We start from the raw sequence: 26,710 nt of genomic DNA on the forward strand, positions 1-26,710 counted from the left end.
ACTATCCTTTCTCTTTGTCTTAAATCAAATCCTTAACTATACTTTATCAAGCTCTTTTTTATTATTTGTGAAAATTTAACATAGTGTCTATTTTCAAGTAAATTTCTTTAAAGACAAATGGTAAAATAAAATTCATTCTACGTGTATATGGATACAAAGCAAAAAATGTTCGGTTATATCTCATTTTCCCAAGGTTTTGTTTGCGAGTTTGGAGGGGAAGGAACAGGGGCGGATGTACTTGTAAGCTATGTGTGGCTAAAGCCCCACATGAAATTTTCCTATTTTTTTAAATAAAAAAAATACATGTTAAAAATAAGATATTTTGAATGCTTTGTCACTTGTTAATGATACCAAAAAATAATTACAAAAAATGAGGAATGAGGGATGAGAAGAACTTATTATCTAAAGTTATTAAAATTTGCAATAAGCATGGTATTGATATGTCTGATATGGATGCACCGTATGCGCAAAGGAAGAAACTTAGACAACACTCTTCAACTTCTAGTGTTAAGGCAACTAAAAGTAGTAACTTTTCATTGAAAAACACTAATTATTTATTAAAAAGTTATATATTTAATATAAAATACACAATTTACAAGACAAACTTACGATTTTAAATTTCTTAACACGTGCAATTTTGCATATGATAGAAAAATCCTTCTTATTTTTAATATATTGTTTCTTCAAATTTTAGCCCCACGTGTACTAAACGTCTGGATCCGCCCCTGGGAAGGAACGGGAGGGCTTGGGAAAAAAGGAATGAGCAAGTGGAAGAAATAGAGGAAAATGGAAGGGGAAGGCTTTGGGGTTTAACTGTTCTTCATAATACAAAACCCTCCCCATTTGAGGAACTAAAAAATTGTATTGACGGAGGGATTTGAGGGGTTTTGGAGAGTTTATATGAATTCTTCAAATTTAATATATTTTCTTATAATATTTTTAAAATTAAAAATATTGTAATCATATGTGCATTAATTTATCATTCTCTAAAAAACTACTCTTTTAAAAAATTTGAAAGATTTCTTCATTTTCCCTCATATTTCTCATCTTTCAAAGTCTTCCCTTCCCTTCCCCTCCAAACTCCCAAACAAAGCCTAAAACTGTCAAATTTGGCAACGCAGATAGTAGTCTAGTATTATTCAAAAAAAAATAAAAAATAGTAGTCTAGTAAGGCTGCAAATGTATTTGATATATCATAGAGTAGGTTTGAATCTGCAATATATCTCTTCACTTAGTGTGTTTAAGTTTTACCACTAGGCCCTTTGACGCAAAACAAAAAAAAATAAAAAAAATAACAAATATTGGAGATGGGAGAGGATAATATCTTATTATGTATGATTAAAATCAAAACGCAAATGTGACTTCTCTAAACATGTAACCATAAAACATATAACCATAAGAATTTACTGCAAATGTATTTGAAATATTGACGCAAATGCTAACATAAATACATGTTAGACAAACCCTTTTAAAAATAAATTGGTAAAATTTTCATTACAAAATTTGCATGTTAGCATTTCCCAACCAGGACCATTCATTTAGTTTTTAATTGATGCCATATCGGAGTTTATTTCTTCCATGCAAAGTTGAATTTAGTTTCTCCAAATGAACATATATTTTTACAAGACATCAACTATAAATAATGAACTTTAAAGGCAACTGATTCTTTAATTTGGAGGTGAATTTGGATATATTTTTGGAGAAAAAAGGGTTCAAACCCCCTAAGTACTACGAGAAATCAAATGTTTAATATTGATCAAGAATCATATTGCCATTAGATTACGTCCCATGCTAGTCAAATCATCTAGAGCCCTGTTTGCCTCTTAATAAATATGGTTGATCCGAATCCTCCACAAAATCTCCGTAAGAACGTAAGAGACTATCTCCATAAGTTGTTTTCAGCTTATTAAGCTCTACAAAATAGCTCTGAAATAGTCTCACAGAATAACATCCCTGCACTTTCAACCCTGCACTTTTCAACCACATGCGACACAATTAGCGTCGAAATCTTTTGATCCGGTTATCCAGGCTTCTACCATGCACTTTCCAACCGCATCCCCTTTCAAGCTACTGGCAATTGTAGAAGAGTAACTCGGTAGGGTAGATTTTTATTGCAATATATTCTGCAACTTGGTCGGAAGATTTTTATTGATGTCATATTTTGCCCAAGGCCACCTGTTTGTCGAAGTCTCTGATTTTTTTTTCTTGCTTGTGGAAGTCTCATAATTTTGGAAAATCATAACCACTGCTTAAGATCCAGGAGAGGATAAAAGCAAGGATCATATAACAAATGCGCCAAGCAAAGCATTCACAAACTTGCAGTGGTAAATGCATTTTGAACAAGAGAAAACATGGAATCAAATATAATCACATCTACGTATTATACATCATGAACTAATACGACACTAAAACCCCAAACAACTCTCCAATGTCACCCGTTTTCTTGATCTTTGTTCTTCGGGATAATAAACCCACCTAAAATGTACAAAACACATGTCCCTCCATTTTCCGCACTAGCAAAAATAGAGCTAAAAATAGTTATATGGTTTATTTATGAACTTCTGCAACATCAAAAGCACCGGATATTGCAATTTGCTGGTTATTGGATACCAGTTGTCTTGATGCCATGCATAAAACTTCGGACGCTTTACAATATCCATCAAAGTACATCCAACCACAAACAACCAAAGCATTATTTGTATTTTTCAAGATAGGTTAAATTAACTATTAGCAATAACAAAAATGCATTTCGCCATATTCCTCATACAAATTTCAACACAAGCAGCCCAAGCATCTATATAACTAAATTGACAAAACATATAGTACAGAGTACATGGTAATTTTAGATGTACTTAAGACCAGAGATATATTGTTGCCTAGTAATTAGATACTGGGCCAGTGAATATATAACTCCTAAGATACCCAAGATCTTAATCTTGAGAACATCTGTACATGCTATAGGAAGCAGATTAAGGGGCAATGTTATCCATGATTGTATGTCACTCTGTTTTGTATGGCTCCATACAAACCTGTTGAAAGTTATATGACTGGGAAATGTAAGAACAAGGAGTGCTAAATTCTTCACCATAAAAATCCAGTCTGGTCCACCGATTTGAAGACCCCATCCACCGTTACCTTGCCAAACATCTTCCCATATGCTATACAAGGCAGTTACAACAAAGTAGACTGAGATAACAACAGTCACTGGCAAATATCTGTGTTTGTCGCTAAAACCAGCAATAAAATCTGAATCCTGGTTGAGCAGCAGAAGGATAGGAGCCAGGAAAAATATAGATCGGTTTGAGCCACCGGTGAGGTAAACATTCAGAATCAAGCATATAGCAAAGCACAATATTGTTGCAAAGTTGCCAACAGAAGGCATCCAAGCTCCATCGGCAGCCATCTTTTTAATTGTAAAGGAGGGAACAGTAGATGCCCGACGGTGCTGCATGAATCTCGCTCTTGGCAGGGAACTAGAAGATACACTTTGACCTGAATGACTATGTCTAATTCCACTTGAATCAATGACCTTTTCCCGCATAATTGAAGTAAGTTTATATTTTATTTCCAAGGCTATAAGCATGAAGATTGCTGCATACAAACCAAGAAGAGATGTCCTGGCACCCTCTATTGCTAGCAATGTTGTAAGCTTCTTTTCTTCCTCGCCCAAATTTCCAATCTCGCTATCTTCAAGAATATTTTTAATTCTTAGTTGGCCCTCCAAAAGATAAGTAACTGGAAAAAGAGCTACAAGTAAAGCAAATACCCAGGGTAAAAGCTTTGTGCTTGAAGCAGAGGGCATATGAGTGAAGACAACAAAAACAGAGGCACAAACCATAGTGACAACAATGAGAACATCCAGAACAAATGCCCAGACAAAGTATTCAGCAGAAATGTAGATACCAAGGGCAACACCCATAGCAATGGAGTAAACTGTCCTTAGTTCAACAATGTATTTAATGGGTATGATTGATGTAATGGATGCTAGAGTCAGCAAAATAGCAATAATAAGCAGCCAAGAGGGCCAGGTAGGCTTCCCAGCTATAAAGCCATAAATTGAGATATCATCATCAGAATGACGGGCAGTTTTGATGATGTCCGACCGGTAACTCAGTGACAAAGGAAGAGGTGGCTGCATCAAAATTAAAAGTAGACCAGTTGCCGCTATCAACACCAGACATCTCTTGGCAAACTGCATATTAAACAAAAAGCTTATGATCAGTCTTTTAATATCTTGCATGAATTGAGTAGGTGTGATGGATTACTCTGTCAATAATTTCTAATTATTATGAGATAGCACAGGTTTGCATTTGATAATGAATAGTCCACACTCCCAAAGCAAACAACGCAAAACAATGGATTGGATAATTATACATACCAAAACATGAGAGAAATGAATGGCCACAATTGGAATACAAGCCACTCCAATCAACAGTATACAGAAGCCCAACATTAAACCATCTGAAGGAGATCTTCCATTCCACCACTGGAGGGCTTCAAAAATGGTTTCTCGGCAAAACCATACAGATAAGGCTACTACACAAGCATGTGCATAACCCTGCCATGGTTTCATCTTAGAAGCTGTTGTTTTTGATTTATCCCTACAAAATACAACAATGAAGCATAATGAGGCCGACAATAAATAAAGTGGCATAATACAGGTGAGAAACCCTCATAACTTACAAAATCGAGACACTTTCACAACAATTACCTGTAAAGAAGTAATGGAGGGGAAACAGCCAACAAAAGAATAGCTGAAACCCATACAACAGACTTAGATGTAATAAACAGCATGCTAAGCTTTGAAGTAAAGAGGCAAGTCAAAATCCAAACTGCTTTTCCTCCAATTCGATGATCCACAGATAGCCTTCTCACCAAAGCCAAACCCAACAAAGTTGTCATCACAACCATGTAGCTAGGATACATCACCTCATCCTCAAATCCATAATAGTAAATACTGGAGTAACTGAAAAACCGGCTTTCAATGTAGCATAAGAGCAACGCATGGCTTATCAAACTGATTTCAGATAAAAAGTTTATCTTCGAAGGCAGAAGAGTTAGACCAGGAATAGCCATAGCCAGGACTGCATTTGCAACAATTAGCTTACAAAAAGATTTAAGTGACATGCCTGCCAACCAAATATTTAAATCCCAGAAGTTGTGCAGCACAAACCATGTAACCATCAAGCTCCCAAGAACAACAAAAGCAAAGTATGAAGTCAAACTCTTCTTTTCAAAAAATCGAGCCAAATAAAAGCCAGCAGCAGCAGGCATAGGCAGGAACTGCAAATCAAAGGTAGATAATAATTCAATAAGCTAGATCTCAGTACTTGGACTTTAAACATTTTTGGGAACTTATACATGCGTGTGTTGTTCAGTTTCTGATTTACTATCAAATAAAAGAAGAGAACTACGAAAAACTTGATCCCATCGGGGTTCATTCTATACATCAAACAACCAACTACCAGAAGCAACACCCAAAACCAGAAAATGACAAGAACAACACCTAACCCAGCGGAGAACAAAAAGAAGTAACCTTGCACAAACCAGAAAGAAGGAAAATCATAAGCACGTCATAAAAAGAAGTCAGTTCAAGTTGTCAATCACAGACAAGATGTTAGGGACATTTTTACAACCACGCCATCAAAACATTAGGGTTCAAAAGGAAAGGTTTAAAACTTAGCATCTTGATTTTAGGATGGATGAATGCAAATGCCATTGTTTGATGGGGTGGATGGTGAATATTTCGGCTGGACAACATCATTAAGCATCTGATCAACTCCTCAACCACATTTCAGGCTTGCTAGAAAAGCAGGAAGATGCCAAGTTGAATCATGCAAATCTACAATCTCCATTGTCGTATTGACTAGCAATATAGCACGCTCAACGAAAAGCTCAGCCTTGCCTAAATCTGGAAGGCTGAAGCTTAGTTTAACGTGAAGGGATTTAGCTGGACAAAGGTACCTAAGAGAGTTCCTAAAAATGACTTGCTGCAAAAAGTTGAGGAAGATTTCCAGGGGAAAAACATGTGGTTTTGAACTAGATTAGTAGTTATATGAATTTTGTGAAAAGTACCCAACTGATTAAGTTTATTAAAGGTTTTAATGGGAGTGAATATTTAATGATATCATAACAAGAAACCTTTGATAGGCATAGAAAATCAATAGGAGCAATAGAAGTACCAGGAACAATAGATGACATTTTCCTGACACCCAACATGAACGATCAATGCCCAAAAAAACAGCTAAAGAATAAACAACACCAATCAGGTTTCATTTCACACAGTAGAAATCAGTCCAAAGCTCTCACAAAGGCTGATAGAATCCTGCACAAACCAGAAACATGGAAAAACGTAAACCCCACCAGAGACAGCTCGGTCTAAGCTCCACAAGCACAAATGATGTAACACTGAAGTTGTGTAGCCCAAACTAAAGCACAACTGAGGTCGCACAAGCAAGGTCACGCCGCTAAAGCATTGGGGTTCAAAAGGAGAAGATTCAAAGAATAATAAACCACCATTTTGGCCCCTGAAAGTGTATCCCTTCAGACAACTTAGTTACTAAATTAAGTCCAGTTACTTAACATTAACAGACCTGCTCGTGTGACAAACTAAGTACCCAGACACATCCTTCCGTGTGTAATATGTGGCATCTTTCTCTGCTAAGGATTAAAATAACCAAAATACCCTCAATCACGTCACTTGTTTTCAATCTCTGTAACAACACCACATTCATCCCTCTTACCACATTCATGCCTTCACCCTCAACTTCTCTCATTCAGGCAGGAAGTATTCTCTTCTCTATCCATTTCTCTTTCTCAATTTATTTCTTTCTATACATTGATTTTCAAAAGCACCCTACAAGTCTGGACCCCATTCTTTCACATTCCATATTTGTAAGCTTTTTCTTCTAGCATCCTCTTTCCATTTTCTTTAAGACTTCAACCTTCCATAACTTCACCGTAAATCATTCACTGTAATAAAAGTTGAAGACCCTAAAGCTAATGGGCTTAGCTTCCTAAAAATTCTGAAGCACCCGACAGCAACAAAATGTTGCACCCTTTACCAGCAAAATTCTGGAGTGAAGCTAAAATGATTGATCTAGACCAAAGCCCTAAATAATGCCACTATGTCGGTGCATAGTGAAATTTAAAGCTGCTCAACACGTTCAAAGATTGGAGGGATCTGAAAAAGGTGAGTACTTAAAAGGACTGATGAAGAAGGTAAAAGGTTCCATGTGGCTCAAGTTATTTTGGTCCTTTTAGTCCCCAATAGAGAAAGATGCCATATATTACCACACGTAATAAATCCAATCAGGCACTTAACATGAACATTAAGTAATGAGTGTAGCATAGGACCTCAATTGATTGATAGCAAGAGACTTTTTTTATTAAAATAAAAACCTTTCAAGAACTAAACTAAAGTGCCAATGCCCTACACCTTCAAGGACCAAAATAGTAGTTTACTCGTTTGAAGCAGGTTAACTTTCTGCTGGACGAATACAAGACGCCGAATGAGTAATTTCTGGGCAGGATGGGTTTAAGGAAGCTTGGAATGCCAAGAGGTATCTATTATTGAATTCACCCACACTATGTTAGAAGCTTGCAACTACCTGGATATAGTCACTCATGGTAGCTTCATTGTGCAAATGCCTGACACACAAGAAACATAACTGTTCCCAACTACCCGTGTTCATAAATACAAAGCAGATTGCAGGTCACAAACAAACATGATAAAGCTAAGCCTTATCTAAATCTAAACACAGTTTTGACTATCATTCAAAATCTGCCTGACTACCTAGCATGCAATTCAATCATTGTCTGCAGTTTTACTTCCATGCACCACAAAGCTCAGACTTAACTAAATCTACATTACCATTTTGACTATCATCCTAAGATCTGCTTGAGTACCTAACATGTAGTCACTATACTGCTCCCGGTCTATTTACCAGCGCTTCTAGAAAGGACTTGCAAACTAGCATTCCTTATTTTCTACAATACATTGTTTTTAATCTTTAAGGGGATTCATTCATGATCATTTCATCATTTTTTTCTCTCTTTCTTAATGAATCTATTTCTATCCTAAAAACAATATCTCGCAACAATTCAAATTCAAATGTAGAATCATCTATAGAATCAAACAACTCTATAGGGTATCCAACAAAATTGAAATCTACCACAAAGAACCCACATTCAATTCAATACAATTCAAGCAAGCAATCATAAAAACAAGTCAGAAACCACTCACCAGTACAGGATATCCAAGAACAACAGCTCCAGCAGCACTAACCACAATAGCAGAAGTAGTAAAAGCAACCGAACTAAGTGCATCCGAAACCATCCCCATAGCATAAGCACCAGCAGCACCCGCCCCACCAAGCATAGTAATGGTAACAAGAACATAATTCAATGGCGCTGGAACCTGAATATACCTCCCAAACGAATGAAAAACAACTCTAACCTCCAACGCAATGACAATGAAAACCAACGCAACAAAACCATTCACAACCCTTATACTCCTTATATTGGCAGCATTCTCAGAAACCCACCACAAACCACCTCTAGTAGAACCGTATAACAGGAACAAAAACGGCACAAAAAACAACAAAACCAAATCACAGAAATTCGCGTAGGACGCAAACACAACCGAATAATGCGATCCAATATGAAAACAAATCGGTGCAAAAACCAAATACAATGCATGAACACAGCTCTCTAATGGACCAAGTATATAACTATCTTTAGGAGCTTCACCACCATGAAACCTAGCATTATTATTCATCTTAAACGATGAAATCCTCGGAATGGAATACAACCAATAGAAACAACAATTAAAAAACATAAGATAATAAGCAGAATTTTGAATTCCAACAGCAGCAACAGCGGCATAAGTGAATAACGAGGAAGCTGTAATTGGGAGGCAGGAAAAGAGGAGACGTTCGAGCACGACGACGATAGCGGGGTTTTCGAGAAGAAGGAATTTGAATTGAAGAGATGACCAAATACCTATAAGGAAGGTAGTGTGTGCGGTGAGGAAAGTAGCGAGGATAGTTAGGGTAAGATTTGAATTGAAGGTGGTGTATAAAGAAGGTGAGGAGGTGAAATAGAAAGTGAATTGAGAGAGGATTAGGGTTAGGTGAAGGGAGATGAAGGAAGGTTGTTTGAAATTGAGAAGGTCGAGGATGTAGGAGATCATGAGACCGATGATTAGGGTGGTTGTGACGGTGGTGGAAGAGAGGTCGAGGATGAAGAGTGCGGCGGGGATGAGGGAGATTGCGATTAGGGTATTGTGGGAGAATGTTGTAGGGTTTTTGAGAGATCTGTAGGAGGAGGAGGATGAGGTTGAAGATGATGATGAAGGGAATTCATTGTTGATGTTGAAACGAGAAATGGAGTCTCTAGGGTTAGGGTTAGGGTTAGGGTTTGAGGAAGGGGAAGAGATGGAAATGTAAGGGCGGAGGGAACGGGGTTGAAGCATTTTTGCGTTTCAGTGGTTTGACTAACAACACTCTCTCCAGTAATGAAAAGGGATAGTAGAGAAGAGGAGGAAGAAGCTGTGTTCTAATTCATCAACGAAACGGTACATTCTAGTGTCGTTTCGGTGGGACTTTCATACACATTAGTATTACACAAGCAAATGACTAAATGAGTAAATAGGCAATTATCCTAACTAACAAAAGTTCAATTACCTGAAATTGCATAAAATTAATCAACTTGCCCTATTGCATAACATTAATCAACTTGCCCTATCCATCAATTTTCCCCTCCATCAATTTCCTCTGGTCAATATGACATGGCATTTGACTATCCACATAGCACTGCCACGTGTCATGTCACATCATAGGGGTAAAAAAAAATTATCGTTATGTGCAAATACCCCTTGAAATTATGTGCACATATGGTTCAAAACAAGGGTCTTTGATGATGATGATGAATATTTTAAGTCTGTTGGTATGAACATTATATAATATATTCAAAAGAAATATATTTGAATATTTACTCAAAAGAAAATATTTATTTGAATATTTATTTTATATATTTGAATACCCCTTAAATATATTTGAATATTTTAAATATAAATGTCCGTGAAAATATTTACTCAAAAAGAGAATTAATCTGATAAAATATTCAAATAAATATTTGCGCTATATTTTAAATAAATATTTGCGGAGAAATAAATATTTGAATACCCCTTAAATATATTTGAATATTTTAAATATAAATGTCCGTGAAAATATTTACTCGAAAAGAGAATTAATCTGATAAAATATTCAAATAAATATTTGCGTTATATAATGTCCGTGAACTTAAGTCAGTTGATATGAACATTATATAATATATTTAAGGGTCGTGTTCAAACCTCAGACACCCCGTTTCTTCATATTTAAAATGTGGGAGCTCAAAAAAAAATCAATTGTCCTTAAAATTATTCAAAACATAATAAAATCCATTCTTTTGTTTTTGAAAGGAAAAAAATCAATTCTATAACCTCTATCATCATTTTGACTCTTCAAAATTAAAACCATATATATGATAAAATTTACTTAAACTTTTTTGAGAGAAAAGTTTGCTTAAACTTGAACCTAGATTCTAATATACCCACCCTTAAAATTTGATTTTCATATCTGCTTTTCAAATTGTAAGATACTTAGTAATAATAATTAGAAGAAGAGAAATTTAAAAAAAGCAATAAATTTATAAAGGATTAAATATTTTGTAGTCCTTATAAATTTTAAAAAAAAATATTTTTAGTGTTATTTTTCGACTTTTAATCTTCATAATATTTTATGTCAACAATTATAGTCTCTACAGTTAAATAAATTCAAGAGTGCCCTTTGAATCTTTAAAAAAAAATCTTGTAGACATGTTAAAACATTATTATAAAAAGATATGTTTTCATTCATTGTCTTTTATTAAAATCGCCGCTTGTCATTTTATAGAGATTAAAAATATATTATTATTTTGACAAAATAAAATAACATTTAATCCTTGTAAAAATTTGTAAATCTATCGTTAAAAAAACTAAATATATTTTAATTTTTAAGGAATTGGTTACATAGTTAAAAGGAAAAAAAAAACAAATGTTTGTCTTCGTGAGTTTAGCCCAATTGATAAGGACATATATGCAAGGTCTGGGTTCAAACTCCCCACTAAAAAAAAAAAAAACGATGCATCATCTTTCCCTGTTGTATAGCACTCTAGTAACAAATTTGTCTAGAACCATCTGAGTTGATCTTAGTGCCACAAATTCTTCCCCATCAAGTTTGTTAATTAGCATTTGATCCACATGTCTGAAACTATATATGGACTTCATCATTATTGCTGGTAGAAGCCTCTGCAAAGTGGATGTAATTCTGGGGCAGGCTTGTTTAAATCATCATCTAAGAATGTTCCTGTATGTATGTAGTAACAGATGGAAGCCTTGCGAAAACAATAAAAGAATTAGTTGAAGTTAAAATTAGTCTCACCCTGTAAAGAGTTTAAACTTACACATGGAACACTAATATGGACACCGGACACGACATTGACATTGACATGAGTCAGTATCAAGTCGTTGTTGTCGGATACGGAGTGACGAGACACGCTACATATATTTGCATTTGATTTCTAACAATGCAGTTTTCAAATTAAAACACACAGGATCCTTACGTGACATAACATTTAACTCACCAACAGAGCTACCTACATGACTATAATACTCCGAATGTTATGAAAAAACATCACATTAGCACTGTCACAATTAATTCGTCATTCGACAAGCATTGCACATATTATTACTGCTACTATGGTTCTCAAGATCCAAAGAATTTGACATAATATAAGCTTGTTTTATATTTTCAACCTGTTGTATAATGCTTCAGACTGCATCAGGTGTATAAACACAACCTCATAAAATAGCTTTTGGTTTCATTTGCATAGTATGATTTTTATAACAGCAACAATTGAAAGCATATGTCAATACCTTTAATTTTGGTACAATCTGGGTAGATTAGTTTCTTCCAAAAAGTGTTTCTTTTCCCATCTATAAGCAATCATAAAAAATGGCAAAAAAAAAAAAAAAGTTAAAATCGTCGAGTCTCCCCTTTCTGCTAGTCCAACATGGGAAAGTATAAATTTTATTCCATCAAGTAGTGGCTAACACTAAAAGTAACTCTGTCGGTGCGAAGTAGAGCTGGTTAGACCTTTAGCAATCTAAAAAAAGATTATCTTTCAATCGCGTATGATAGACTTATTGAATCGGATATTGTACTTGTCTGAAATTTGAAGAGCGCGATTTTCCCTATTGCTTAGTTTCTTCCTCTTGCAGACTATTGATCTCTATATGCTTGGTGGTGCTAAATTGAGGAATTAATTAGTCAATATGCCTGCATTGAGGGTTTTGCGGATTTCGGGCAGAAAGGTACCATTATCAATGTGAATGACATCTCTTTTCTTTGTTCAACAGCAGGCCATGATCTTAAATTTATCATTCCTGATTTCGTAATCTTAAAGTTGTGCCGCATTTTTAGGACCAATGTAACAAATCTATTGAGCAGAATTTCGAAAATTGTTTTTGGCTCCATAAATTGAAGTAAAATAGATTAAAATAAACATTATAATACCATTTCTTTTCTCTTTTTTACCTGTTTCTAGCTCAATATTTTTACAACTAAAAATTGTCAATATTTGAATAAGCTAGAAAGCAATACCAAATAGCATAAAAACTTCAATTTTCTCACACCAAGATAGAAAGGAAATCACTGTGGAGAATCTGAACTGCCATTGCACTTGAAGAGGAAGCCTAACACCTACCAAATCACTGCAAATCATCTTGACTGTGAGAATGAATCGATTATTTTGAACAAAACCTTATAATTGGCGATGTTGAGTTGAAATAATGAAGCATATATAACAGAAGAAAAATAAAACTTGTATTTCTTTTAGAGGATATATCTTGTATTTTGATGACTTAAAACTAAATATTTAATCCTTCTTAATATAAGAAAAAAACCTGTTGTGGAATTATCGTTTATAACCCAATCTGCCCTTCTGCCAGGCAGCCAAATTAAGGGTAAAAGGTGTCTGTAAAACTTAAAATCTAACTAAATATGTATAACTAGATATGATTAACTTTAATGAGGTCATGGTCAACTTGGTTTGGTTAAATGTGTCTTCATAATATTTAGTTACTTGCAATCTAATTGCACATGTGACGTTTTAAATCCTGGACGAACTGAATGCTACAGTAAAATGTTTAAAAAACAATATGCCTCACCAATCAAATCGACGGTACAATGGGTCACTCTTTTCAAACTATCACACTTCTCAATATTTGAACTCATTGTGCTCTGCTACTACTCTATATCACACAAAACAACACAGATCCATTTGGTTAAGACAATACACATTTCATACTTCTCTTCACTCTATCAATATTTTCGTCTCATAGATCTTCAAACATAACCTGGTAATCCTTCTTCAGTTATAACAATAATTTTTCACAAAAAATATGTGTGTCATTTTATATGTCTCATAGTTCATATCTGATATCTTTGTTTATGTTATTTTTTTGTCTATAATATGATGTTTTCATTGTTTCTGTTTAATGTTCATAGTTTAATAACATTTGATTTCGTGGCTTTCATTTTGTTTTTCTTTGTTTGTTGATTTACTTCACCATATTTCCGAGTTGTAATATCATTTGTTTGAACTTTCCTTCAGCTGAAAATGGCTGCACCCTTTGAAGTCAAAACTAGACCTTTTGTGTTTTTAAAAGACATCAACGAAAAGAAGGACTTTTGGAAAATTGCTGTGAGGGTTAGGGACAAATGGACGGTTGTTAAGGATGGAAGGGAGCACTTAGAAATGGTCATCGTGGATGCAAAGGTAATATGGTTACAAGGATATCATCTTATTTTTTATGAAAGTTGGTCTAATACGTTGTTTTTCTTTATTATAATAGGGTACTGATGTTCAAGTCATCATCCCAACGGCATATAAGGCTGAAGCCGATAAAAAGATTGAAGAAAATACAACTTATACCTTGAGCAACTTTGTGGTATTGACCAATGATTTGTTTTTCAAAGCATCGGTTAACAAGTACAAGTTGATTTGGACGGGTGGAACAACTGCTGTAGACCCTAATGTTCATGATATCCCTGATAGTGACTTGAAGTTCAAACCCTTTGCTGAAATTGTTGCTGGGAAATGGCGTTCTGATCTATTAGTTCGTAAGTACATTAACTTACAGTGTTTTGTTGATTTACTTCTGTTAAGTAGTACTTACTCCAACTGTAAAAAACACTTTTTTTCCAACAGATGTCATAGGATATGTTCATGAAATTGGGCATTGTCAACTAAATCAAGGAGGGTCTAAGAAACTGCAAGTGAACTTGGTTTTGAAAGACCTTAGGTGAAATTTAAATTATCCTTCAAACTACATTGTTTCTGACCATATATTGTCAATATCACTAAATATTGTGATAATGTGTTTAGTGACATCTCTCTACACTGCACTCTTTGGGAGGACTATGCTGCAAAATTCATCAAATTTAACAATGATAACAAGGAGTGTGGTCCAGTTGTAGTGATGTTGAAGTATGGGAAGATTAAGGAAGAAGGTTGTTTATTTTTCATATTTATCTTATACTATTATATTTAAATTGCATATATATGTGTGTGTGTGTGTGTGTGTGTGTGTGTGTGTGTGTGTGTGTGTGTGTTTGTATAAATATGTGTATATATATATTTTTTGAGGAGGATCTTTGCAAATGATTAATATTGCAGGTAAATACCCTCTCTGTGTTTCTAACACCTATGGTGCTACGAAAATGTATATCAATGCTGATATATCCCAAATCAAAAGGTTCAGGGAAAGGCAAGTATCTTAATAGCACTCATGATGTCTTGCAACAAAAACATTTGTTTAATGTAATACTAATTGATCCATAATACTTTGCAGTTTGCCCAAGAATGATCAGATGATGACACAAAGCCAAGTTATGTGTACACAATCATCTGCTGGGTCGCAATTTAGTACGGATGATGACTTGCTATCTAATCCGTTAATCATGCCACTGTCTGATATTCTGCAGCTTGATGAGGTATATCTTATTTGCTGATGTGTGCAAGGTAATATCTTATTGTAACTTCATCTGATATTCTGTGTTTTTATTTCTCTCAGATTTCTTATGTTGTAACTGTTGCAAAAATCGATAAGGTCAATTCAACTAAATTTGGTTGGTACTACATGGCTTGCTACAAGTGTAGTAAGATTGCTAAGGGTGAAAACCCTCCATACACTTGTGATGCAGGCCACAATACTGAGACAGAAATTGTCAGGTAAAATGTATTTCCTGCTTTATAACTAATTGATATATAACATAAGCTGATGGCCCATATACTGATTCATACATATTGTTCCTTTTAAGGTACAAACTTGAGCTGGATGTTTCGTATGGTGATACGAAGGCTACATTTGTTCTTTGGGATCGTGAATCCACACAGTTACTGGGGATTTCTGCTGCCCAGCTTCGAAGCAACATGATCCAGGTTTAATCAATAATATATTTTATTATATACTAATTTGACCTTTCTCATGAGTTTCATATATATCTCAAATATTCAAAGAAAACCTTAGGTGTTTCATATATTATTGATTATTATATGGTTTATCATTTAGGCTGGTATTACAAACCGACTAGAATATCCAATGCTAATGGATGGCATAGGTGGGAAGAATATGGCTTTTAAGATCAAATGGCAGCCAAAATGGAAGACAATATCTGTCGTTTGCTATAGAGAAGGAGATGTTTTGGCAACGTTGGTCAGTTCTAAGTTCCCAGAAGCTGTGGTATGCATTAATGAAGTTTTCACATCTTATTTATGTTATTACTTTGATATATGCACATATCTAACTGCATTATTATAATCCATATGATCAAACAACAACTGTTGAGAGCCTTACCACATTATTTTGTTATTGTCTAATTCACGAGATCAACGAGTCACGCGCTGAGTCAGCCGATGATGCTGAAAAACCTCCCGACAGTGTTGCGCTTACTGAAGAGGTCACCATGTCTGTTGTAAGTATTTATTAGTTGTGAAGTTGATATAATTAGTGCATTGGTTTAGACTTTTTAAAATATATCTATTTGAGACATGGTTTTTTACCTTTTATTTTCAGGAGCCCTCTGCAACTGCTGAATACGATCCGGACACATTGAGCCAGCTCACCCCAATGAGTGATAAGTCTCAAGGAAAGGTTACCAATCATGCGTCTGCTGATAAATTCACCCCTTTGAAGATGCCCGAAACAGTTGTGCTTCCTACGACTGCGACATATGAAGAGATCATTCCTGCCAAACAGTCTTCGTCAAAGAGGGTTAAGGTTATCAAGACTGAAAAGAAGTGAAACATGATCTATGTTACTACTTACCTAAGGATGATCCCTGTTTTGTAATATTACTAATATTGCTTTATCTCTTGGTACCAAACTTTCTGCCAATGTGATAATAGACAAGTTATTCATCCAATATAGGATGCTATATCTATATCTATATTATGAACCTTGGGTTCTATATATGTTATTAACTCATTAGTCTCTTTATAAACAATTTCATCCTGTTTTAACAATATTCCTGAGTTATATCTGATAGGAGCAAACGTTCCACATTATGTTGCAAATTGCTTCCACCACTATTACTTTGAAAGTCTCTTTATTGATCTACCACATTTCTATAATGGTCAACATCTTATGAAAATGATTTCATATACATATCTTGCTTACACGTACAACGCACTGTACAACATAGCTTTATATATGAATTCCTATTAACACAAATCTTAAAAATTATTATAACGAACAAGTACACAATCAATCTTATATATTTATCTTCCAATAACACATTACAGTATAAGATTATACATTAAGCTCTCAATTTACACAGTATCTAAATGTTTACCTCTTTTAACAACACATTACAATATAATAGTAAATACCAACTTTTAGACAATGTCAAAATGAACAATTCAGATCTACCATAATGGCTAAATTTTTTTTGGCTGGTTACACAGTCGCTTTTTTGCTGACTACACATTCACATTTTATTTTCTCTTTTAAGAACTCATTACACTATAATTTTAAATACCAAGTTTATAATTGGAGGTCAACATAAAAAATACAGATCTAAGGGCATTTAATTATGTTTTTGGCTTAGTGTGATATTTTTGTGTCACGCCGTTTCATTTTTAATTGCATAATTTTTTTTTTTTTAATAGTTTCATGCCAATATTACTCAATGACATCTACACTTATATGTCTACAATTTTACACTCAACGTTTTCTTTTGGACTTGACATGTGAGGGAAATATCATAGCAAATTGTGCCAAGCATTAAATGTTGTTATACTGTACACACTGTTGAGTAAACTTTGTGGTCTGCTGCCAAACGTGGTATGGAACCTGCAACTTTTGTAAATTATATTTTAATAATGACTTATATAAAACAATTATAACATACAAACACTCTCTCTGCATTATTAAGAATTTATCAAGTAATTAGATTCATTCATTTTGCCAAGATATGATTCATTTTCTACATTAGTACAAGGTGTGCTTCAGACATTGGTTAAGATCAAAACACGGTAATCCCTGTTATAATCTAGCTACTTTTTAACATGTTGTTGCAATACTTATATGTTTGTCTACCACTACAATATCACATCTGTAATGTCTTTTGTCCAAATCTGCATGTATTAGTTACTCTGTGATGTAAGCATTCATATCTTCATTGCATTTTAATGGAGATGCTATTCATATTCGTTTTAATCTTTTGACCCTATATCAACTTCCATTTTAACATACTACTTTTATATCATTCATTTTTATGCAAACTACATTTCATGTTGAATTTCAATATGTGATTTTAACAAGTGTCTACGATAGATATATGCTCATGCAGTCTGATCTGATAGTTAACTTAAATTCGATTTCAATTATTAACTTTTTCATTCAGCTACTTCATTTTAGAAAATGGACAAGGTAGGAAGTCCAACCTCTGATTCAAAGTCTGCAGAAGCTCGAAAAAGAAGAAAGACATTGTCCCAGGTTGCTAAACAAAAGACATCAAAGAAAGAGGTGTCCAGTTCCAAACTCAATACAAAATCACTTGATATCAAAAGTTATCCTTCTTCAACACCACTTGCAGATATAACTTCAGTTACACTGAACCAGCTAAATTCTGAAAACCAATCTCTTGAAAATAAAACAAATCCTTCAGTTAATCAACAAAATAGAATCTCTCAATTGAACCTAAGACCAAGGAAATATGTATCTGGTGTTAATCTACTCAACAAGTTTGCCTCAGCATCAACTAATGGACCAGAACCAACTACTTATCCTACACCTGTTTCTGGTTTGAAAACAACAACTCCTGTGTTCACAAATGTTAAAAGAAAGCTGCCAAGATCGCTTCAGCCTCAACAACAAATTCCTCGGCCGAATGCAACACCATTGCAGAGAATTCAGTCTAATCAAACTCAAACACACTCAACAAATGTTGGTAATCCCCAATTCCAAACTTCAAGATCTATTTATGCTAAACAAGTCAATCACTCAAGAGCAAATGTCAAACCAATCCCTCTATCACAATTAGTTACAGAATATAATCCCGAATTTAACAGAATACCATCTAATGTTAAGTTTTCACGATCAATGTATTCTGATCCTGGAGCAAGTACTTCAACTAATCCTCATGCTGGAATCTTAAGAGAGATCAGAACTGCAAATGTTTGTGATTTATCAACCGCACCGAATCAGAACACTGCCAAGAGGAATAAACATGTATCAAAGGAAAATATACCACAAACATATTACAACCCATTTGCTTCCATTTTAAATGGCATTCCACTAAATCCATTTTCAATGCCAGCACGGATTCCTTCTCCTGATGGTGAAACATGTAAAGAACCTACGAAGACAAATGGGAAGGGTCAATCCAATAGAACCAAAAGGAAAGCTTTTACTACAGATGCTCAATATTATGCTGCAAATGGCATACATGAACCTAATGCCACAAATCCTGTAGATAATCTTTCAGACTCGTCATCAGATGAATCTGAATCTGATGATAGTCAACAATCTGATTCAGATTCTGAGAGTGAACAAGATCAGTCTGAACATATTGAGAATTATGCTCAAGGTACGTACCATCTTAACCCCAACTACTTACTGATTATCAAATATACATATACATCTAGCCAGTAATTAATAACCAATGTCTCTGGCATTTGCATTGCCACAGTTTATTCTGATATAGGTGATCCTGTGTGGGAATGCGAAAAATGTGGAGCTTTGATGTGGTATAATGAAAGAAAAGATAAATCAAGGAATACTACGATACCAAAATTTCAGTTATGTTGCGGTGGTGGCAAAGTGCAATTACCTCTGTTAGACCCACCTCCCCAACTGTTGCAAGATCTTTTAGATGGAAACCAATCACCAGGTAGCAAGAATTACCAAGCAAATATCAGGACATACAATGCAATGTTTTCATTTACCTCACCTGGAATGAAAATGGACAATGACATCAACAATGGAAGAGGTCCCCCAATATTAAGAATGCAAGGACAAGCATGTCACAGAATTGGAAGTATGTTGCCTTTACCTGGTGAGAGTCCAAAATATGCTCAACTATACATATTTGATACGGAGAATGAAATCTCAAATAGAATGAAAACCTACAGGTACAACATAAACATGTTTATTATTAATTTTTTAAAATTTCAGCTTATGGATAAAATTTCATATTGCTTAACAGGTCTGAATTTTTGTGGTTATATAGATCAAACAAAGACATTGATGAAGATATTGTGAAGAGACTCAAAGTTATGCTGGACCAGAATAATGTCCATGCACAAGTTTTCCGAATGGCAAGAGATATATTGCATGATCGTAATTTCCAAGATGTCAGATTGAAACTGATTGCTGATCGAAAAACTGATGGTAGAATTTACAACAAACCAACAGTATCTGAAGTTGCTGCACTAATCCTAGGTGATATAGACTCTGGTTCCCACAGAGATATCATCATGCAAGGCCAAACTGGAAATTTGCAAAGAATAGATGAATTCCATGCCAGAATAATGTTCAACTGCACTAATCCTAGGTGATATATAGCATAATGTTCTTCTCAGAACTCAAAACACCTTCATAAGTAATATGACTAGGGAGACGCTGCATATTTTAAACAATATAATGATATTAATGCAATATAAAATAGTCAGCAAAGTTATATAAATATCACTTACAAGTTTGTGATTAGGTTGAATATGATATTCATTGACAATAATCTCCCAAGAATTTTTCTTAACATTCAAGAATGGAGGCAATTCAACTGGCTCACGATAATTGTCAACCATTACAATTTTCGATTTCTCAGCTTCAATATCTTCAACTGCCCCAGTTTTTCCCGTGTAAACACTGCTGCTGGAGGCATCGAAATCTAACTTCCTGGAAGAAGACATCTTAAAATGCAAAGACAGATCAAAGTATGCAGTGCTAAATAATAAGCAACAAATGGATGTGACGATGACTATTTATAACCTGAAATCGGGCCAATTTTAAGTTTGATATTACTCATGACCCGGTAACAAAAAGGCCCAACTATTTCTTATACAGCATTTACATTCGGTTTATTGATATTCTCACCCCTTTTAGTTAAGCAATATGTCTATTATAGTAATTAGGTAAGCAATATGTCTATCATTGTAATATAAAAAAATATACATCTTCCGTATAACACTATGCCAATGCATGCCTTTAACTTATATTAAGAAGGATAGATAAATGTTTTACATAATTTTTCATTTTCAATTCCTGAAAAATATTGTAATGCTACCATTAAATCACGCATACAACATAATTCGAATACACTTCAGTAGTAAGACACAACAAATTTTTTTTAATAATAATACACTTTCTATAAATGATAAAATACAATAAATGTCCTATGGATAATATAATATAAATACAACTTCATTTACAAAACATACAACAGTAATAAAAAATACATGGAATACAGTTCTTCATCAATAAGAGCACTACCAGTCAATCAAAGATCGGTCTATTGCAGTGTAGCACCATTGATGTCATCTTAGTCTAATCTACCATACTTCATAACAATCTACGCAGAGGTATTACTACATTTACTTCAACAACTTTTTAAAAAAATTTCAATGCACTTATAATAATTTTATTAAATTATGTGACACATATTTTGTCAAATAGATCCCATAATTATTTCCTAACTATATTTTGAACTACAGCAAATTTGAACCGTCATACATGCATATGGAATTAGTCATAATGTTTGATTCTACAATTGTATCCTAATATTAATACTCACACAAGTGCCCTAATACATTTAGAATTATAATTGCAATAAACATAATTAGTAATTGTAAATTTTTTACTGCCTAAATCGCCCCCGACAAACCAGTACCCGTGCGGATGCACGGGTATGTTACTAGTGTCTATAGAAATAGAAAACAGTAAATATTAATGCCATGAATAATTTTAAGGAAGAAAAAGCAAACTTCTGAAAGTACCTCTTAACATCTTGGCTTCTTCCCTTAATAGTGGAAGTAGTTTGTTAACAACCAAAGACACCGCCATTTTCGCCATGAGTCAAGCTCCGATTATTGATGTTTTGCTATATGAAAACTACACGATTTGTTTTCCGCAATTTCTATCATGAAGAAGTGACTAAGGCAAATGCACTACATGTGAATCAGTAAAGCATGAAGTAACAAGGAAATAAGGCAATTTCTATCATGAAGAAAGGAACAAGGAAACTTATATCATGATTGGTTTTGCGGACTTCTATCATTAAGTAACAAGGGAATTTGATTTTTTGAACTAAATTTCCTCTCATTCAAACTGATCAATGAGCATCATCTTCCTCATCATGATAATTTAGAATCCAAACTGAACGAAAGTACTTTGGAATTTAAAATTTGAACACCCCTTTTACATGTTTGGACCGTCTTAGCCAAAAAATCATGGGGAAATATTATGATATCGAGTCATTCAAATTTTATTATCCAAACACCCAATTTACATGTTTTGAATCCCTCTTATGATAAAAAAAATCATGGAAAAAAATGTGAAAAATTAATTTTTGACATAAGAGTGGTTCGATGCATGTAAAATGGGTGTTCGGATCCTAAAATCTAAATGTGTAAAAAAAAATTGTTTTTTTGTTCGGATCCTAGAATCCAAACGTGTTAAAATGATCGTGGCTAAAATTAGTAAATAAACATGACTAATTATTTTCTCTTCGTAAAATACAGGAAAACACGTATCATGTATCGGATTCTAAAATCTGAAAATTATAGAACGAACAATTTCAGATTTTCTAGGAGACGAGAGAGGAAGAATTGCACAAAATTGTGAACTTGGTGGGCTTAAAACAGGCCTATAGAATAGATATAATGTGAATGTGGGGTTACTATTTTCCACCAAATTTTTGCTCATCTATCTCCTTTTTTATTTTTTTTCCATTTTAGTCCCATAAATCTAAAGAGACTAGTATGATATAGGATTCGATTAAAGATAGAATTTAAGTAGGAAATGATTGGATTGACTAGAAGACTAAAATATCTTGAAGACTAAAATATATTTTCTTCTGTTATATGGTTAAATATTACCACTTGAATTTAATTATTGGAGTATCTGAAAAATTAGGTAGCCAAAGCTATCATATAATTGACTCAGAGGTTAATCACAATTGTGTCTAACACTTTAAAGTATGAAAGGATCAGATTGAAATGAAAATAAGAAGTGGTGTCTCTAGGGTTAGGGCTTAGTGAACAAGGTTACAATATTTTTGCTTTTGTGTTAGGTTTGTCTTGAGATTTGACTCTCACATAGCTCAGTCAATACTTCAGTATAATAAAGGGAAACGAATCCGGATTCTTTGTGTCAATGTTCTACTTTTGATAACTCTATATCTCTCTTAACCGATTCTTTTATTTCATCTAAATAATTTATGTTAATAATCAATGTCTCTCTTGAATAAACTATAGCATTCAAATAGCTAAGGTAGATAATGGGTTGAACTAAAAGTTTAAAAGGTTTAAGGTCAATTTCTAACAAGGAGAAAATACTAACATAAAAACTAGCCGACTAACATTTTTCATTCAAAAAAGTAAATATAGATAATGTAATTCCAAACAATAGAGAAAAGCTACTAATTCCTAATTGAAACGCTAAATTTGAGCGTCGCTTTGGTTTTTACTCGATTTGGATTGGTGAGTTGTAAACTTAATTGTTTTGATATTTGAAAGATAGAAAACAAGGTACGTGGGCTGGAAGAGAGAGACAAGCTTATAGTATAAATATAATCTGAAATTAAATGTCCTCTAAAACACGTTAAAATACCTTCAAAAATCCTCTACTTTTTTGGAGTTTATAATCTAAATACAGCACACAAGAAAAAGAAAAAAAAAACGTGGAAAAAGAAATAGCCTAATATTTTCCACCCAATTTTTCGTATACACCTTTTTCATTGTCTTCTTTCTTCCTTTTGAAGTTAACCCCAAACATATGCTATGTTGGGTTGAGTTAGTTGCCATGAATTATAAAACTTTATGTTTCTTTTCTTTATCATTAAAGTCTTTTTTAAAAGGTTCATTATTAAAGTTTTAGAGCGAGTTAATAATATTTGTATTTGAACTCCACCTAATGTACAGATTTTTAATTTGTTTTTATTTTTCAAAGTTATTGTGTCTTCTAAAAACATCCACAATAAAAACATCTATTTTGAATACTTAAATGAATCATACGTCTATAAATTACTCGGTATATCTCTTTGCATCGCATCAACTATCAATCATATCTATTACATAATTTTCTCTATTGTTATGAAACATGACATCCATAAAAGAAATAAGAGAAAACTCAAAGAATATTTATATTGATGATAAAAGTAAATATTACAATGATAAAAAATACATTCTAATATAAGGTGGTTATAACTATATATACAACAATATAACTAATGCTAACTTGTAACTATCCTATATCTCAATATCCATTTCTTTCCCTCTCTCACGATGTTAAATAAAGGTGTAAATATCTACAAAACATTTCTCATTTGTGTAATGCACACGCATTCCACCACGCCGATTTTTTGAGTCAACCACTAGTGTGGCGGTGCATTAATTTAACAAAACTCAAATTCTAATAAAATGATATAGGATGGCACAGGCGAGAACCGAGCAAGAAGAACAAACTTCCAACCATCTCGCTCAACTCCATTCGCAAGAATTTTAAAATATTTGTTCCTTCTAGCCCAATCCATTGCTGAGGTTGAATTCCTGAATACTAACCTGAAGAACCCAAAATGAGATGAATTCAGATCAGATCAGGGAAGATAAAAAGAGGATGAATTACAATATTACATATAGAACATCTAATGGATAATATATTATTAACATATGGCTGTCCTTGTTAGTTTTTACTTATAAAGCACTTTCACAGATCCGGACACGACACTGATAAATATTTGAGAAAATGGATAAATTGGATGAAACAATATGTGTCGGTGTCCGACATGCCTTAAATGTGAAGTGTCGGTGCTACAGGATAAATTGGATGTAATAATATGTGCCGGTGTCCGACATACCTTTAATGTGAAGTGTCGGTGCTACATATTGTTACTATTAGACTAGACATGTTAAGCTAGAATAGTCTTCACACAACTGCCTCATTCATTCATCCGATAAACTACCACTTATATTTCATACAATGACAGTCTGTTTCAGCTGTCCAAAGTAATAAAGTCAAAGAAGCAATAACTTAACATGGCAATGGCGTTTCTTGAATTTCTATTCCAGTGAAGCTATAAAGGGCATGGACTCAACATGTTTAAAGGCTAGCTTGAATCAGACAATATATAATTCTTCCCTTTTCCAATGCTATAATTTGGTATAGCTAAATAAGTTGAGGAAACTTGTTTAGTTCTTTTTAAAGTAACTCAAGTAATAAATCCCAATTATTGATGAGAAACTAAGGGAATGCATTATTATAAATAGATTTGTAATGCATGAGCATGTAACATAAATCTTTTTTTTTTCATTAATAATTGAGATCATTTCTTTGTCCTTCTAAAATTAAAAATCACAGGAGTCAAAGCCAAAAAGAATACACAATGGTTTGAGCGTAATATCAGCAATAAGTACTTTGATTTTTGACATATGACCTTCAACCAACTTATAAAAATTTTCAACAAAATTTTAAGGTAAATTGAACATAATTACAAAAATAAAAATTGAACAAACCAAAGCAGTCAACATCAGATATTTGATTAACAGTTCCTAAATTTAAACATGTTTATTTATGAAATCAACTGTGTGCAAGAAAAGCATTAATTATTCCGTAACATGAAGATGCAAAACTTTACAAATTCCTATTCTATCAATTTTTAACTCATTTACAGACAAAAAAAAGTGTTATTGAGATGCAAAGTAAAAAAGTAACCAGAAAATTTTTGAACCGCAGTATTTAAACGCAACTTGTATTGTGTAACCCCAAGCATTACATAATAGTACACTGCAGTAGCCATCTATTGACGGAGACGTAAGCATAATTGGTTAACTCTGTAGTCAATCATTGAGTTCTTATGTGTTTATTTATCAATTTACTTTAGCTATTCAACTCTAATCCACCTCAAATTCTTTTTATTTTTTTAATGTGAAAATAAACAGTAAGAACACATCCAAACACAAATAGTTTATTAAGTTAAAGAGCTTGGTTAGTTATTAATTAAACTGTTTGCCAAACACCCCTAAACCTGCTAAACCCTAACTTCCTATAACAATTTAACGAATTAATTATTACTTTAATGAAGACAAACTAACAAAGAAAATGATAGGTATCATCAAAGAGTTCAATGAGAATTAACAATCAGCACAAATTATTTTTAACTCAACATCCAATTAGAACTCATTATTATCGAAAGCTCGCTTTATATATAACCACGATTTAAAAAACTACAAAATACTAGAACCTCATTGGACATCACTATAAAACTAATTGAGTTTAATTTTAATACACTTTGAGCGTAGACCGTTTTACACTGTCAACATATCACAAGCATACAGATCTCTGACTTTAGAAGTAGTTATACAATCTTTCCTTTTTTTAATGTGAAAAAAAAAAAAACAATAAGAACATATCCAAACACAATTAGTTTATTTAATTTATGAGCTAAGTTAGTTATCAATTAAACCATTTACCAAACACCCCTAAATCAATTGATCCTTACTTCCTAAAACAATATAATAAATTAATAGTTGATTTAATAATTAAGACAAATTGACAACTAAAACTCTAGGTATCATCAAAGCGTTCAATCAGAATAAACAATTAGCACAAATTAGTTTCACTCCAGCATCCAATTAGAATTCATCATATCATAAACCCACTTTATGATAAATTAAATCCAAACTAATTTACATCCAATTAGACCTCATCCTTCACATCATAAGCTCACTTCATAACCAAACATAACAAATAACTACAAAATACTAGATTCTCATTAAACTAATTCACACCTATTATTTCCTTTTCTCGTCGACAAAAAATTCACATCATCACAAGAGTTGAAACAATAAAGAGATACGATAAATTTATTGTATGCTTGGTTCCACTTTGAAAAAACAAAAATTG

General features: G+C 33.5%; 3 protein-coding genes across 3 annotated transcripts; 2 read left to right on the forward strand and 1 right to left on the reverse strand.

The window, feature by feature from the left end:
- Nucleotides 1-2,770: 2,770 nt before the first annotated feature.
- Nucleotides 2,771-9,498, reverse strand: NEF1 (no exine formation 1). The gene is made up of 4 exons (XM_085729723.1): nt 8,246-9,498; nt 4,712-5,283; nt 4,379-4,601; nt 2,771-4,192 (listed from the first exon to the last, which is right to left on the reverse strand). The coding sequence occupies exons 1-4, from the start codon at nt 9,473-9,475 to the stop codon at nt 2,843-2,845; spliced, it is 3,375 nt and encodes a 1,124-aa protein (XP_085585849.1). The 5' UTR covers nt 9,476-9,498; the 3' UTR covers nt 2,771-2,842.
- A 3,764-nt stretch (nt 9,499-13,262) lies between these two features.
- Nucleotides 13,263-16,611, forward strand: LOC146903774 (uncharacterized). The gene is made up of 12 exons (XM_085726538.1): nt 13,263-13,444; nt 13,699-13,863; nt 13,940-14,207; nt 14,296-14,389; nt 14,473-14,597; nt 14,764-14,854; nt 14,939-15,080; nt 15,161-15,318; nt 15,408-15,528; nt 15,659-15,829; nt 15,975-16,061; nt 16,163-16,611. Exons 2-12 carry the CDS (start codon nt 13,705-13,707, stop codon nt 16,388-16,390), a joined length of 1,644 nt encoding a protein of 547 aa, XP_085582664.1. The 5' UTR covers nt 13,263-13,444; nt 13,699-13,704; the 3' UTR covers nt 16,391-16,611.
- A 1,399-nt stretch (nt 16,612-18,010) lies between these two features.
- Nucleotides 18,011-20,148, forward strand: LOC146903775 (uncharacterized). The gene is made up of 3 exons (XM_085725486.1): nt 18,011-19,178; nt 19,281-19,722; nt 19,821-20,148. The coding sequence occupies exons 1-3, from the start codon at nt 18,011-18,013 to the stop codon at nt 20,146-20,148; spliced, it is 1,938 nt and encodes a 645-aa protein (XP_085581612.1).
- The last annotated feature ends 6,562 nt before the right edge of the window (nt 20,149-26,710 follow it).

This window comes from Medicago sativa, chromosome 7 (genome assembly GCF_051527215.1).
Source record: "Medicago sativa cultivar Bolivia chromosome 7, Bolivia_mono, whole genome shotgun sequence".
Lineage (NCBI taxonomy): Eukaryota > Viridiplantae > Streptophyta > Magnoliopsida > Fabales > Fabaceae > Medicago > Medicago sativa.

Coding starts and splice junctions, on each gene's coding strand:
- NEF1 (XM_085729723.1), bottom strand. CDS start 9,475: ATGCTTCAACCCCGTTCCCTCCGCCCTTACATTTCCATCTCTTCCCCT. Junction 5,284..8,245: donor TTCTTGGATATCCTGTACTG/GTGAGTGGTTTC, acceptor TTTGATTTGCAG/TTCCTGCCTATGCCTGCTGC. Junction 4,193..4,378: donor TTCATTTCTCTCATGTTTTG/GTATGTATAATT, acceptor TTTAATATGCAG/TTTGCCAAGAGATGTCTGGT.
- LOC146903774 (XM_085726538.1), top strand. CDS start 13,705: ATGGCTGCACCCTTTGAAGTCAAAACTAGACCTTTTGTGTTTTTAAAA. Junction 13,864..13,939: donor TGGTCATCGTGGATGCAAAG/GTAATATGGTTA, acceptor TTATTATAATAG/GGTACTGATGTTCAAGTCAT. Junction 15,319..15,407: donor ACTGAGACAGAAATTGTCAG/GTAAAATGTATT, acceptor GTTCCTTTTAAG/GTACAAACTTGAGCTGGATG.
- LOC146903775 (XM_085725486.1), top strand. CDS start 18,011: ATGGACAAGGTAGGAAGTCCAACCTCTGATTCAAAGTCTGCAGAAGCT. Junction 19,179..19,280: donor TATTGAGAATTATGCTCAAG/GTACGTACCATC, acceptor GCATTGCCACAG/TTTATTCTGATATAGGTGAT. Junction 19,723..19,820: donor AATAGAATGAAAACCTACAG/GTACAACATAAA, acceptor GTGGTTATATAG/ATCAAACAAAGACATTGATG.